Raw genomic sequence first — 16,487 nt, 5'->3', positions numbered from 1 at the left:
GCACCAAAAGCTTTTCATCCACAGGCTCAGGATAAAAGGGAGAAAAAGTAGAGGGAATTAGTAGAAGTATGAGGAAAGAAAGAAGGAAAGGAGGGTAGGAAGGAAGGAAGAAAGAAAGAAGCAAAGAAGGAAAGAAGGCAAGAAGGAAAGAAAGGAGGGAGGGAGGGAGGGAGGAAGGAAGGAAGAAGGGAAAGAAGGAAAAAAGACAGAAAGAAAGAAGATACAGTAAAAATAAAATACAGTATAATAAAGTTATTGAATTAAAAACTTCTTATTTAGAAAAAAAAAAAAAAGGGACGGAAAGAACCTAGGACAAATGTTGGAAGCAAAGCTATACAGACAAAATCTTACACAGAAGCATACACATACACCCTCACTAAAAGAGGTAAATGGGGAAAAATCCTAAATCTTGCTGTCAGAGACCACCTCCTCAATTTGGGATGATTCGTTGTCTAAAGGAGGGAAGGAAGGACGGAAAGAAAGAAAGAAAGAACGAAGGTAAAGTATAATAAGATTATTAAAATTAATTATTAAGAAAAAAAATTTAAAAAAAAAACATGGACGGATAGAACCCTAGGACAAATGGTGGAAGCAAGACTATACAGACAAGATCTCACACAGAAGCATACACATACACATTCACAAAAAGAGGAAAGGGGAAAAAATCATAGATCTTGCTCCTAAAGTCCACTTCCTTAATTGGGGATGATTGGTTGTCTATTCAGGTATTCCACAGATGCAGGGTACATCAAGTTGATTGTGGAGCTTTAATCCGCTGCTTCTGAGGCTGCTGGGAGGGATTTCCCTTTCTCTTCTTTGTTCTCACAGCTCCCAGGGCTAAGCTTTGGATTTGGCCCTGCCACTGCGTGTAGATCGCTGGAGGGCGTCTGTTTTTTGCTCAGACAGGATGGGGTTAAAAGAGCCGCTGATTGGGGGCTCTGGCGCACTCAGGCCGGCGGGGACGGAAGGGCACAGAGTGCGGGGCGGGCCTGCGGTGGCAAAGGCCGGCGTGACTTTGCACCAGCCTGAGGCGCGCTGTGCGCTCTCCCGGGGAAGTTGTCCCTGGATCCCGGGAACCCGGCAGTGGCGGGCTGCACAGGCTCCGCGGAAGAGGGGTGTGGAGAGTGACCTGTGCTCGCACACAGGCCCCTTGGTGGCGGCAGCAGCAGCCTTAACGTCTCCCGCCCGCCTCTGGGGTCCGCGCTTTTAGCCGCGGCTCGCGCCCGTCTCTGGATTCCGCGCTTTCAGCCGCGGCTCGCGCCCGTCTCTGGATTCCGCGCTTTCAGCCGCGGCTCGCGCCCGTCTCTGGATTCCGCGCTTTCAGCCGCGGCTCGCGCCCGTCTCTGGGGTCCGCGCTTTCAGCCGCGGCTCGCGCCCGTCTCTGGATTCCGCGCTTTCAGCCGCGGCTCGCGCCCGTCTCTGGGGTTCGCGCTTTTAGCCGCGGCTCGCGCCCGTCTCTGGAGTTCCTTTAAGCAGCGTTCTTAAACCCCTCTCCTCACGCCCCAGGAAACAAAGAGGGAAGGAAAAGTCTCCTGCCTCTTCTGCTGGTGCAGGCTTTTCCCCGGACTCCCTCCCGGCTAGCTGTGGTGCACTAACCCCTTCAGGCTATGTTCAAGCCGCCAACCCCAGTCCTCTCCCTGCGCTCCGGCCTCAGCTCTCAGCCCCGCCCGCCCCGGCGGGTGAGCAGACAAGCCTCTCGGGCTGGTGAGTGCCGGTCGGCACCGATCCTCTGTGCGGGAATCTCCCCGCTTTGCCCTCCGCACCCGTTGCTGTGCACTCCGCAGCTTCGAAGCTCCCCCCTCCGCCTCCCGCAGTCTCCGCCCGCGAAGGGGCTTCCTAGAGTGTGGAAACTTTTCCTCCTTCACAGCTCCCTCCCACTGGTGCAGGTGCCGTCCCTATTCTTTTGTCTCTGTTTTTTCTTTTGCCCTACCCAGGTACGTGGGGAGTTTCTTGCCTTTTGGGAGGTCTGAGGTCTTCTGCCAGCCTTCAGTAGGTGTTCTGTAGGAGTTGTTCCACGTGTAGATGTATTTCTGGTGTATCTGTGGGGAGGAAGGTGATCTCCGCGTCTTACTCTTCCGCCATCTTCCGCCTTCTCCCATACCTCAGTGTTTTAAATAAAAGGCCTGTTTTGTGACCTCCATGTAGCCCTAAGTCATTGATTAGAAACTTTCAGCAGCATGATTGACTAGGGAAAATCATAATATGTCTCTGCTAGTAGAGAAAAATATTATGTATTGAAAAAATAAAACAAGATGGAGAAAAATATGTCTCCCCAGAATTTGATCTTATTTCTTTGATGCTAGATGAAAGTTTTTTTTCCGAAAAAATACACTAATCTCTTATTGCTGTGTAGATCCAGAGGTTGAGAACAATCATTTGTCTTTGCTTTCTGAAAACAAAGAGAACTCTAGTACTCATAATAGTAGCTGTGGGTGCCTTGGGGATTATCCTGTAACAATACCAAGGAACATAATCCTGAACAGAAATTCAGTTCACCTTACAGGGAAGATGAGAAATGATGGAGAAATTGCCATCCTTAAAAAAAAAACAATGAAAGATTGTATCCAACAAGAATAAAAAGAGAGAAGATAGTTCTTTCTAAGTAACAAAGTCCAATGGGCACTTACTTAATAAGAACTTTAAGATGATGATGAATTATTACCCTGGAAAGATCACATGATAATGTCTTGATGATGGTTTATTTCAAGGAATTAAAATTAATGTCTTCTTTCTTCCTTCTTTCCTCTCTCCCTCCCTCCTTCTCACCCTCTCCTTCCTTCTACCTTTTTTCCATTCTTCCTTTTCCTTTCTCTGTCTCTCTGTGTTTCTCTCTCTCTTGCACATTCTTTCTTGTTCTCTTTACACTTGACCTTCACTGAAATTGCACAAACAACATCAACTTTTACTTCTAGGATGGATATTGGTAGTTTATTACACAAGCAGGGGTTTTTCCTTGGATGTAGGGAGAATAGATACTTTCTAGCTCATAATTAATCTTTTAATGGAATGAGTTTTTCTAAGGGAAGGAAAGCCTTATCTTAACTAAATTTTGAGGCATATGTCCATCGTTTTTGACCCCCAAACGCCTTGGCAATTTTTATATTAACAAAATTTAGGATGAAAACTTACTGTTTTTAGTCTTGTGGTTCCTAAGCCTCACTATTTAAGGCTCAAAGCACAGTGTATTTCTAAAGGTAAGTGAACTGGACGATTTAACTTTGATGTCACAGCCCTAGAGACTCTCTAAGAGGCTTGGTTATAAAAATAGAATCTTTTCTAGGATTTTTGAGACTTTTTAGAAAATTCTTTTGGCCAAAGAAACCTTGGTGGATCCAACATCATAAGGATTTGTTTCACCAACTAGGTCCCACAAACACCATGATAGATTCCAAATGTATTTAAGTCAAAGACAAGGTGAAACAGAAAAGAAGAGCTAAATGAGTATGATAAAGATAAACCAAAACCTCACAATTAAAAAAAATTGTCCTTATGACATGATACCATCAAGCAACAATGTTATGGAGTACGTATGTATGTATGTGTGTGTACATACACACAAATGTGTGCATTTTCCACCTGCTGGTGTACGCATGTGTGCATAATGAATTCATAAGTAATCATCTCAGCCTGCCACTGCAGGTGAAGTCATAACCCACATGAGCCATGTTGGGATTGAACAGTCGACCGCTGGGTGACCTGACTTTAAAGCTACAGGGTGGCTGGCTGGCAAGGTCAGCCGCCATGTGTGATGAGTGGTTCGTGGTTATATTGCAGTCCCTAAGGGGGTGGATGAACCAAGACGTGATCTGGACCACGGTCCAATAGGGGTAAAGCAAGGCCTTTGTGGGTCACGATGAAATTGGGAGTTTGCTTGGATTTTAGTAAGTCTCAGTCTGTGCTTTAGAGATATCACTGACTATGCTTGGAAGAGGCTGATTAAGTCAGAGTCTGACTGGAAACCTAGCAGGGGAAATTAATCCATAGGTACATTGGGTAATATAAAAGGCATTGGATTGTGTCACTCATCAGATAATCTCTTCAACATACCCTTTAAAGGAACCTCATAGTAAAAAAACATTATTTGCCATCCTTTTCTAGGAAAAAATGTTGAATTTTCTCCACGTGACTAAATGTGCTAACGCAATAAAGGGATATATGGAAACATCGGCTTATTATGAAAACGTGTCAACCAGGATTCTGATAGATGTTTTACATTTATTTTGTATAGTAAAAGATGATTCCTTAAGAGATGCTAGGAGTTATGCCTCCTGGGAAGTTAGGTTCATTTATAAGCTAGAGCGATAGGTTATGTCATCATGGGACACATTTATATTTGAACACTCTTATATTTTCAAGAGTGGGTGGGTAGATACTAGAATCACCTGCACAAAACTTAGGGAGCGTTTCCCTAGAAAATCGTGTACCCTTGAATGAGAATCACTGCTTTGGTAAGTCGGGGAGCCAGACCTTGAACCCAGGCCTTAAAACATATTCTATGTTACTGTCATTGCCACAATTTGCTTTAGAAGTTGCATTGACGTTTTCTAGGTTAATTTGAGTGTCTTCAGTGAAAGAAAAATCATATTAATTGAACACTTACTCTGTGGTCCTCACCAACATAAATACTCAGAGCCACAGCAAGCAGTGCAAACGGTATATAAGTGCTAAGCCTATCTGGAAGAAAGAGGTAAACAGGGTTGCAGGATGCGTTACAATAGACGTGCACATTGAAGCAGGCCTTAGAAAATAGATAACATCTGGTCTGATGAAAGGCCATGCGTGGGGACACCTTGTGAAGGACAGAAGCAGGGTCAGATGTGGAGACCGAGAAGAGATGCTGAGTTGTCTATGCTTTGGGGAGCAGACAGCCACGGAGAGCACAGTGGATCAGATCAGATGGGGCCAGATCACAGCGGGACCTTTGAAAATTAGCCAAGTGAGTTTGAAGTTTTTATCATATGAAGTGGGGAGTAATTTAAAACTTTTGAATAAGGTGTGTGATCTAAAAGCAATTTAAGAAGTTCCGGCTGGCATTGTGTACAAGTTAGTTTTGAGCAGAGAAACTATGGGTATGGGGACCAGCAGGTAGATTTTACATATATATATATATATATATACACACACACACATATATATATATACACACACACATATATATTTAATTATATATAATTATAATTATATATATTACCTATATTATATATGAAATTATTTTTGGTTCAAGTTGTTGAATACCAAAATTGTGGTAGTGTCTGTGAGTTGAAATAAATCACAAAGAAAGAAAATTACCACAGGACTAACTTTATAGAGAGAGGAAAAGAAAGCTCTGAACATAAAAAGTAAGCTTCTAGGAAAATGGAGGTAATGTTCCTCCTATAAATGGGAAAATCAGAAGGATACCTAAGATGTTGAGAAAAAGCTATCATTTGGTCCTCGCTTATTATTATTTTATATATAGTAATGTGTATATTTTAATCCCAAACTCCTAATTAATCCCTAGTCTCTAGAAGGCACTGGGGCTTAACATCAAGCAAGGAAGGGTGTGAGGAGAGGACAGACCTGTAGAAACCTCCATGTGACCCAAGAGGGAAAAGATGATACACAAGAAGCCATGACAATGCACATGTTCTGAGGGAGAAAGTGCGGAGGGAGAAAGCAAAACAAGACAAAAAGACAAATAGAAAACAACAGAGAAGAGAGACGTGAAGCCATAAGCATCGTAGGTGGAAACGGTTCCGTCTTTTATCCATCATTAGCTCACCTATCCCCACTCTCCTAGGTACCAGACTATGTGATTCATTACTATTTCTTTATACTATATAAGCAATAAAGTGAATACAAGGAATACATCCTGAAATAGTTTTGACTTCTGGGTGGGTTGGAAAATAAACCTAAGCACCCGTGGTCCTCCCTACTTCAGCTTTTACCACCTGCTCAGCACCACTGGCAGGTGTGAATTATCACAGCGTTTTTTTTCTTTAAATAATGTAGATCTTTTTTTTGTACTTGTCTTTTTAATTTTTTTATTGAAATGTAGTTGATTTATCATGTTGTGTTAGTTTCAGATGTACAGCAAAGTGATTCAATTATACATATATATAAACATATATTCTTTTTTTTTTACATTCTCTTCCATTCTAAGTTATTACAAGATATTGAGTTCAGTTCCCTGTGCTCTACAGAAGGTCCTTGTTGGTTATCTCTTTTATATACAGTAATGTGTATATTTTAATCCCAAACACCTAATTTATCCCTCCACTCCGTTGCCACTTTGGTAAATAAGTTTTTTTCTATGTCTGTGAGTCTATTTCTGTTTTGTAAAGAAGTTCATTTAGATCATCTTTTTAGATTCTACAAACCATAATTTGAACAGACACATGCACCCCAACGTTCACAGCAGCCCTGTTTACAATAGCCAAGACATGGAAGCAACCTAAGTGTCCACTGACAGGTGAATGGATAAAGAAGATGTGAGAGGCATACACACACACACACACACACCACACACACACACAAAATGGAATATTACTCAACCATAAAAAGAATGAAATAATGTTGTTTGCAGCAACAGGGATGGACCTAGAGATTATCATACTAAGGGAAGTGAGCCAGACAGAGAAGGACAAATATCCTATGATACTACAGCTCTTTTAGGGCCCAGCCTTCCCTAGCTCCCAGAACACGAGGCGTATCTTGATCAATGATACCATGGCACCCTGTACTTCTCCTTTCTAATTTTTCTGAATTTTCAGGAAACCGTTTTAGGCATACTGTTTGTCTCCCCTGAGTAAACATAAACCTCATTAAAATATGGGAAATTGGTGTCTTCCTCACCCATATTCTTAGCATCCACTGCAGTGCTTTGCACGTGGTGGGCCCTTGATAAATGTTTGTTGAAAGAGCAAAGAACAAATGAGCTCTTTAACTTTTACTGCCCACAAAGTAGATGTCAGCATCCTTCTAACACCTGTTCATTCCCCCAGCAAATGTTCTTCTACTACTGATAATTCCACCGAGAGGACTGATCACAGCTGCTTTTATATAATCAAATGCATAATTTGTTGCTTAATATCTTTGCTCCTGGATAGATTGTAAGTCTCTCTTAGGGCAAGAGTGGGTTTTTGGTGACCACACTCTGTACAGTCCCTGGCACATAGTAGGTATAAAATAAATGGATTCTGAATAATGAGTAAAGGATTATATTCATTTGTTTTGAAAAGAAATAAAACTTAAATGATATGAAAAACATTTTCTAAGGTCCTATAGCTAGTGGAGTCATCTCATAGTCCAAAGCCTGCTTATGGTCTTTTTTTTCTTGCTAAATCAGAAGCACAGAGTAAAAGACTATCTAATTTGCCAAAAAAGGCTATTAGTACCCGTTAAGATAATTATTTTAATATGGATGTGAGGCATTGTTTAATAGTTTGAAGCAGGGGTGGGAGAGGAAGGGTGTGTGTGGGTGAGGGTGTATTGAAAGGTCTCTGTGTGAATGGACGCCAGCTTATATTATTCTTTGTATCTGTATCTGGTGTCTGTGAAGGATGGGGAGAGAATGGCCAGAAGGCAGTGAGCAGAGGCTGAAGTTAGCCATAGGTCATGTGATGCAGACATAGCAAAGCTTTTCTCTGAAGAGCAGCTTATATAAAAGTGGCATAGGGCTTCCCTGGTGGTGCAGTGGTTGAGAGTCCGCCTGCCGATGCAGGGGACACGGGTTGGTGCCCCAGTCCGGGAAGATCCCACATGTCGCGGAGGGGCTGGGCCCGTGAGCCATGGCTGCTGAGCCTGCGCGTCCGGAGCCTGTTGCTCCATAACAGGAGAGGCCACAACAGTGAGAGGCCCGCGTACCGCAAAAAAAAAGTGGCATAAAGATAGTGTTCCTATCCAGCACAGAACTTGTTCTCTAGCATCAGCTTGCCACTGCTTGGTAAATGAGTGATGTAATATCATTTGAAGCCACTAGTTCAGAGAGTTTCATCTTTAAGTCAAATTTATTAATATAATGAAAGGTTTTTTTTGAAAAGTGCTTGTGTATTTGCAATGCAAATATTAACCTTGCTGAGCCTCAGGTTTCTAATTTGTAAATTGGGAGCATTTATAGCTGATTCATAACTCTAAAGATTATCTTTAAGATTAGAGATAATTTAAGTGCAGCCCAAACAGAAGCTGGGATATACTAGGCACTCAAAAACTGACAGCTAATATAAAAGTTTGTGGCAAAAGCATAGATGTCAACTTTTCTTTTGATGCCTTCTTCTCCTTTATAAATACCTTCAAATATGTCTGAAAATCAGTGTCGTCTGTATACCATAAATTCTGAGCTGCTTGAATGAAGGGAACTCTTTCCATTCCCCAAATTGCAGTCTTCAAAGTATCTTGATAATGACCTAGGCAGCCTATTTAGGCTCCTTAAATAGAGGAAGAGCTAGGGGAAGGCTTTTTAATTTTGAAAAATAATATTATTATGAAAGATGTCAAAAGTCTTCGAAGTGGTTATACAATTCAAAGCAAATGAAGTTAAATTAGAGAAATGTTACATCAAAAGCATGGTGAAAGTAATCAGCACACTATAGACTTGAAAATTAGAAAGTTAGGAAAAGAAAAAGAAGGAAAGAATAAGAGAATGAATGAAGAAAAGAAAGAATGAAAGGAGGGAGGGATGGAAGAAAAATTTGGAGAGGGTGGAAAAGACATTTTAGGACACAGGAGACCCTTGGACCAAGACTGAAAATGAAGCACCAGAAATAGTCATGTCACTGGCTTTTTCCCCAGTGGGATTTTGTTGCTCCAGTAATCGCTCTATAGAAACTCACTCTAAATAGGGTAAAGTGTGCAAGGCAACAAGGCGTGGAACTTAAGTGGTTTGTTCTTTATTCCCAGGAGCTGATCCGTGAACAAGGCTCATTTTAGAATCAATTGTTATGAAATTGTTTCATCACCTGCCAATGATTAGTAAACATCAGAAGAATTCGGTGTATTAAAAGAACGTGTAGCAAAACCAGAAGAAAGCCTGGGGTCCGGTTCATCCCTGCAGACTTTGCTCAGCTAATGCTCTGTCTTTCCCCCTTGTTCACAGAACCGAAAGTAAGCTGCAAACTAGGCCGGTCTGCGTCCACATCAGGTGTGCCCCCTCCATCCGTTACTCCTCTCAGGCAAGCCAGTGACCTGCAACAGAGCCAGGTACCATCATCGTTAGCCAATCGTGATTGACTTCCTGTGATGCGACATGCCAAACGCTTTCCACCTCTGTCTGTCGTGTGTTGCTGTAACAACTTTGCATTTGCTTTTATTTTTCTGTGTGTGTGTGGGTGGGAGGGATGAGCTGTGGCCATCTGTGTTTTCATTCAAAAAGGAAAGTCTTTCTTCCTTGCGATTGGTGAAACTTTCTTCGCTGTTTGTTACCAAATCGTTTTTGTCTCTGGTTTCCATCATTCTGTACTATAAATGTAAACTTGAACTATATGTATTGGCTTAGTGGTTATTTTTTTAAAGTTCTTTCTCTCTTCCGTGTTTTGTGTACTTTTATACCGTCTCCGAAAATTTATCAACGTTTGATAAATTTACCGACTTTGTTTTATGTAGATTTCTTTTTAAATGTTTTGTCCACAACCCTTGCACAGATGTTGTCAATGAATTTGTACATATTGTTTAGTTCTTATCCTATTATGCTGTAATATTTGTGGCCGTCTTACTTCTACTTTTATTTAGCTTGGAGCATGACTGTAAGACAGTGAATATCGATGTCCTGATAAATATTCATATACCAACTCATTTGGATTGAACACGGCAGCTGGTCTTTTTTCTTGGCCATAAAGACAAATTGACCAACCAGATAATCTAGGTATTTACCCCAAACTGTAGATTAATAACGCAATCTTTAAATAAATGACTTTTCTCTCTTATACCAAAAATATCAGAAATGTTCTCAGTAAGGGAATGTAAGTGTTTATGCATGGTATATGAGATCTCTATTATCATTTGGAGAAAAGATACAAGGAATAAAGGCATAAGCTACAGTATCATTTAATCCTTTAGAGTACAGTATGTTGCTCTGATGTTCATTGGTACATGCTTGTGTACGGAGGATATAGTATGGGGAAAAATCACTACATGTAAATGCTCTATCTATAATTCATCCAATAGGAATTCAGTACAATGACAATTTGTGAAGCTTAATTGTTGTTACTGTTAAATGTATTATGGGTGTTAAATAGGATAGTACCATCCTGGAGTGGTTTCTCTCTGCTTGTCCCAGCTTTAATGTTCACTTTCATAAAACTCTTCTGAAATTGTAAATTATAAAACTAGCAATGATACCTCCATGGGAACTGTCCATTACTGATTAGCAAATTACATATTCATCAATTATATAAATGTCAAGCTATTTTAAAAACATAACCAGGAAGAATAATTGCATTTTTTCTAATGGGAGACAGGGTGCTTTATAGTATTTTGGTCTGGCTTAAATATGCACAGCATTTGATTCATGAATATATGAGATATCTACAAATGCAAGAGATGAGAGGCTCCTCTCAAGAGCATCTCAAGTGCCATTTAGAATTTCTTGTGTCTTAATTTAACATTTTAAATGCTTTGTAACCAAATGAATCCACCTCAAACACTTTTTTGGGTATAAAATGGGTAGAAACAATAAGACAATGAATAAATAAATAAATAACACAATTAACCTCACTAAGATAAATTGCCACCTTAGTTGATTAAAGCTATTCCAAAATATTACATTTACAGATTTTCAAAGCTCAAAAACTTGAATACAGAAAGGAGAGACCTTTAGCTAGCTGGCGGAGGATTGCATCAATACAATCAATTTTCCAAGTATATATACCTTGCTATTGCATTACCTCGGTATCTCAGAGAGGTTTTGTGTTCTTTGTTTTCATTTGCTTTTTCTCCTAATTATCTTTATAGTTGTTTCATCCTATGCCCCTTCAATTCTCAATGAAAGCAGTTTCCTGGGGTAACTTACAGACAGAAACAAGGTGCAACTCTGTACCTTTGCATTATCAGCTCTTCGCTTACCTGGTAGGATGTTCTTCATTCTTCAAAACACAGCAACAGGAGAAAGACCCTCTTGTTACTTAGATGCTGCACTTTTTCTCTCCAACCAGGAGAAATTCTGGCACACAGCCACATCATAGAAGGGGTGTCAGGGCTGCAAATTAGAAGGCTGGCCTCTGAGTCTCTCCCCTGTGGCTTGTGACCAGATGTAGTATTCACCTCTTCCCATATGCTAGCGCTAATGGGGTAAACATGGCTCAGAAGAACCTTGCTCTGCATTCCTACAACTTGGAATTGAACTAAAGGCAATGGGTACTTATTGAAGACCCTCTTCTCACCTAATTCCCATGCTCTTGACTGATATGTCTCCTTAAGTTACAACCAGGATGGCACCTCCCTAGGCTTAGCCACCCCAGGCAATGGTGAAAGACATTTAAAAACATTGAATATTCGTACACAAACTAGGATACGGAACACCTAGCATTATCCGACAAATAATCATCCTGGTCACTTTTTTAAAAAGTGTTTTTCCTCCACCGGGATTCCTGATAGTTATTAAAACACAGAATGCTTAATAGACTTAATAGATGATTAATAGACTTCTTACTAGGAAATCTTTGGAAGACCATGTGATCTGTTTCAGACAAACAAAAGCAGTCACTGAAATAATTCCGGTAGTGCTTATCTATCGAGGAGTATGGCTTTAAGAAGCCATATTAAGGGACATTTCTGCTCATAGAGAAGGAGCTGTGTTTTTTTTTTTTCCAGGTTGTTCACATCTTATCTCTTTTCAGCTCCCTCAGTACTAGTTTTTCACCCACCACTTCAGATCATGGTTGGAGCTTTCTGAGAAGTATTGCAGGAGGAGACAGAAGGGACGGAGGTTACTCCAGCAGAGATGGGTAGAGCTGGCCAAAAGGGACTGCCGCCCACCCCCAGGAGCCTAGGCCAATGATGATGGACCACCCCTAAAGAATCTGGAGACAGTAGTGATTGACTGACCCGCCGAGGAGCCCGGGGCGCATAGTGACTGCCCACCAAGGGCATTTGTGTAAAAATAAAAGTGGAGGTAATGTTTGCTTGGCTATGCAGTCTGTTTCGGCTTCAGGTAATATAGGAGACACAAGATTTGTAGAAATGTATAGTCTCATCTGACTGGAACTTTAAAATACGTAGGAGAAGACGGGAAGTTCAAGAAAGAAGTATGAGTTCCAAAGCATTTAGAGCTTCTTACACAACGCGTAATACTCTCTAAAACTCGGTGAGATGAAAAATAGATCTTTTCTTTCTTAATTCACTCCTGAATAAATAGAGCAGTCACGGGGCAATTAGGGGAAAGTGACATTTCCTTGGAATTTTACGGCAAAGCAGCCACATATTTTGGCATTTGTCATAAAGCAAACCTTTGGAAATTAGATTGAATTTCTGCATCTTCCATGAGAAAGCTATTTTATTTTCTTATTTATAAAAGCAAAACGGTATAGGAGAAATATTTTGCACTTGAAGCACATCACTTTATCTTTTTTTTTTCTTCTTCTGTAGTGAAGTAGAAAGCTGTGTACTCAGAAGAAAGAAGTGTGAGTGCCTCTATAGACAGCAAATGCTGTTCATGTGATCCCTCCATCTCTGGACTATGGTGTTAGTGACCCCCATTAATCTGGAGATGGGGCCATCTCTAGTTTTACTGCAGCAGGTGATGGAATAGAAACTAAGGAGCAGGGCCATGAGAAAGCCAGTCTTTCCTTCAAGGAAGGAGCAGCTAGGGTGTGTCTCCAAAGTGCCAGCTCTCTTTGGAAAAATGTTCCCAAGAAATGTCTGTACTTATTTTTTTTGGGAAGGAAGGAGATGAGAGCCACATCCTCTGACACACACATGCACACACACACACACACACACACACACTCTCTCTCCCCCAATATACTTATGCACATGAATACACACAAACTCTCACATACTCTGCCCACTATCTCACACACACACACACACAATCACACACTCACGAACACACACACTTCACATTTTTTAAGTAACAGCCCCCCAAGTCAAATCAGGGAATCACAGAGCTAACAGTGACCTAAGTGTTGAACTGAGAACTCACCTTCTCTCTGAGGTTTGTCAGTTGTTCTAAACTAGATTATCTCTGATTACCCTTGATGTCAGGAAGTGGGTAACAGAAAGCCATCTGTCACTTCCTTTGGACATACGTTTCAAAATCTGAGAGCCCCACATTTCTCTAGAAATTTAAAAATCGCCCCTGAAGCTGTTATCTCTTGCTCCGTGGGCCCTGTGTGGCTTGAGAGCTGCCTTCTCACTACCCAGAAGTGGCCTTGTCCAGGCTGGTCCATGCTGTGCACTTATAAGCTGTTATCCAGGGAAACAAGCCCAGTTCCTTTCAACTTGCCCCTTCAGGATTATTTCTCAAACATTTATTTTTTTTAAATTTTTTAATTTTTTTTTTGCGGTACACGGGCCTCTCACTGTTGTGGCCTCTCCCGTTGCGGAGCACAGGCTCCGGATGCGCAGGCTCAGCGGCCATGGCTCACGGGCCCAGCCACTCCGCGGCATGTGGGATCTTCCCAGACCGGGGCACGAACCCGCATCCCCTGCATTGGCAGGCGGACTCTCAAACACTGCGCCACCAGGGAAGCCCAAACATTTATTTCTTTTGATGGCAGTCCTCTGGGCTCCCTCCAAGCTTCTAACATCCTCCTTTCGCTTGATGACCCTGCTGGGGCCTTATGAGAGCCTGCCCGGGCTCCTGCAGAGCAGAATACCTTCTTTTTTCCCATGCGCTCCATGTCTATGTCTGCGCGCCAGCATGTGGCCAGCTTTCCTAGATAATGGAAGAATGTACTAGCATCCATAGCTTGATGCATGTCTAGGGTGTGTTTCTGGACATGCCTGGATGTCAAAGTTGTTTTCTAGATATAGTAAAAAAAGGGAGCTAAATCACCCAAAGATAGAAATTAGGGATCAGTACATGTGAAAGACTAAGATGGAGAATTTAAGAGGATTCCCTGACAAAGACTTTACCCAGTTTACAATGTGACACTCAACGACTTTGGTTGACTTACTAAATATCTCTCTCGATAAATCTCTCTTTCTATATATCCTCGAAAAAATGTTTTTCTCACACAGTCTAATTTTGCCTTTTCTCTTGGTCTTTAATACCTTCAGAGTAGCGAGGTGTTTTGATTGGTCCCACGGCCTCTGTGCTTCGCCTGAAAGCTTGGAGCAGACCATTGCTCCTTCTCAGCCTGTGTGTGAGGTCTGGGCTTTTGTAACTCTCAGACAATCAGGACGTTTGCACACAAAACTTGTAGGAGCCTGGAGAGCATGAGGAAGACTAAAGGCAAAGGGATCCTGAGTATAGTAACATAAATACTCGAACAACGACATGGAAAGGAATTCTAATTTCAGCCACTCGATGCCCGCCCACGTTTCTCAGTAATGTAAACTTAAAGGGTATGTTCTTATTTAATTTCAGCTTCTGTGCATTGGATCAGGTAGAAAAAGGAAAACAAACCTAACATCTGAAATAAAATAACACACAGTGTGAGAACTGGGAGTTTCAGTTTTATTCAGGGACTTACTGAGGACGATAGCCTGGGAACTATAGCTTCTCAGATAGCTCTGAGGAACTGCTCCAGAGAGGTGGGAGAAGACAAGGGGAGAGGGGTACGTGCTATCAAGCAAACATCTCAGTAGAACGTTACTACTGCTAGTCACGAAGAAAGGCTATCTCAATTAATGATAGTAGTGTTTTTTCTAGGTATGTGAAGTTGCAAGAATCCAGGTTCATAAAAAATTTCTCTTGAGATATTTCTAACTATCTGAGGGCCTGTTTTTGCCTGTTTTCCCAGGGCACCTGATCTTCACCCTGAATTCCTTTCAGGGTGTGTTGCAGGTCACTGACTGCAGTGGCTAATGACTCAAGCCTTGTAGAACTGGATGGCGAGTGACATTCCTTGCCTTACAAGCTCTAACAGTAGAAAAGCTTCAGTTCTCTTTAGAATTCCTGTGCTGCCATTAGTGTAGATGTGACTTGCTTTGCCAAGACCATACTTGCTTTATTCCAGCCCTGGGTCCTGGAACATATGTTATGAGGTTTCATCTGATCAGTTGCATGTACAATGTCAAGTGCTCCTATCTAGTAGTCAAGGTTTTGTGTTTGATGGGAGAAAACAGAGGAAGGAGCAGAGTATGGGGGTGGGGAGCATGTGGCTCCCCAAGTTAACGTGATGAAGGGGCCCCGTTTCTACCATCCCTTGCTTATGTGTTGAACAAACCTTTTTGTGAGACCCTGTGGTATTCCAGGTCCTATCAGGCCTGAACTAAGAGAATGTTTACATCGCATTTGTACCTTTATATGGCTGGTTTGATCGTATGCTCAGGGTTACATCATATGATGGAAATGGTAAAAAAAAAAAAAAAAAAAAAAAGCAGAAACAGAACATATAACCAATTAGCAAAAGCTGAACTCACTTCATTCATGCACAGAGATCCCCACCCTCACAGAGCTTCCTCCAGGCTATGCAATAGGTTTTAAATAACTCCTATTGTTTTTTCATCCTGCATACAAGTTAACCTGACATATATTTTCAAACATGGAAAAGCCTGATGGGGGGGGCGCTTGGAAAACCCCACTAAGTTTCCAATGCCATGTAAAGATAAGATGTTTACGGCATCTTATTGGAGAAGGGTTTATCTGTAAGAACTTCAAATTGTAAAATAAAATGCTATCTTAACAAAGATTATGTTACAAAGAAATTATAGTTATTTGTTATAAGAATGTTATTTACCAAAGAGATTGGATCTAGGCTTGTGAAAAGTGGAATAAATTCATGTTACAAATAGGAGTGTCAGTGGTTATATTGAGCGATTGCTGTGTATTATGGTATCATTGCATTAAAATAATGCAAGGGCCAAAAGGTAAACAAACAAAGGCTTTGTCTTCTGTGTGTCCTCTACAGTCCTGTCCGGTTGATTTATGAAGATGGTAGGCTTTAGTACTTTGTGGGGCTCCCATAATTAGTGTCATATTTAAAGAAGAAACAAGATTTTGTCATCACCTTTCAATAACAGTAATATGTGTCGTGAATTCTTTCATACAAAGAATTCAGACAAGATCAGGTGTGTTCAGGGTGGTATGGCCGTAGACCAGATGGTAGAAACTCAGATTGCTTTCCAGGACAGACCACAATCTGAACTGAGAAATGTTGACATATTATGTAGGCATCGTGTGCTTGTTAACTGCTGTATAGTTCACGTGGCAGAATATTTGGGGTCACTTTTTAAAGGCCAGTAGTCTCGTGACCAGTCTCTCAGGAAGTTCAAGATTGAGTAGAATGAAACTACACAAACCCATCCCTTTGCCCCCGTTCCAATCCCCCCACCCAATAATCTTGCATTTATGCCCTTGGAGTAGGAGGCAGAGTGCGACAAAACACGAGGATGTTCTCTGAGAAATC

At 41.4% G+C, this 16,487-nt stretch overlaps 1 protein-coding gene across 1 annotated transcript in view; it reads left to right on the top strand.

Moving 5' to 3' along the window:
- NYAP2 (neuronal tyrosine-phosphorylated phosphoinositide-3-kinase adaptor 2) overlaps window positions 1-16,487 on the top strand; it is a gene marked incomplete at both ends in the record, with an annotated part of 254,889 nt that overhangs the window by 200,552 nt on the left and 37,850 nt on the right. The window contains one exon of the mRNA XM_082658329.1: window positions 9,074-9,177. Coding sequence (XP_082514455.1) covers window positions 9,074-9,177 — 104 coding nt within the window. The remainder of the gene's footprint in view (window positions 1-9,073; window positions 9,178-16,487) is intronic.

Source organism: Grampus griseus (assembly GCF_964374135.1).
Source record: "Grampus griseus genome assembly, chromosome: 7".
NCBI classification, from domain to species: Eukaryota; Metazoa; Chordata; class Mammalia; order Artiodactyla; family Delphinidae; genus Grampus; species Grampus griseus.
This window is presented reverse-complemented; position numbering and strand designations above follow the sequence as displayed.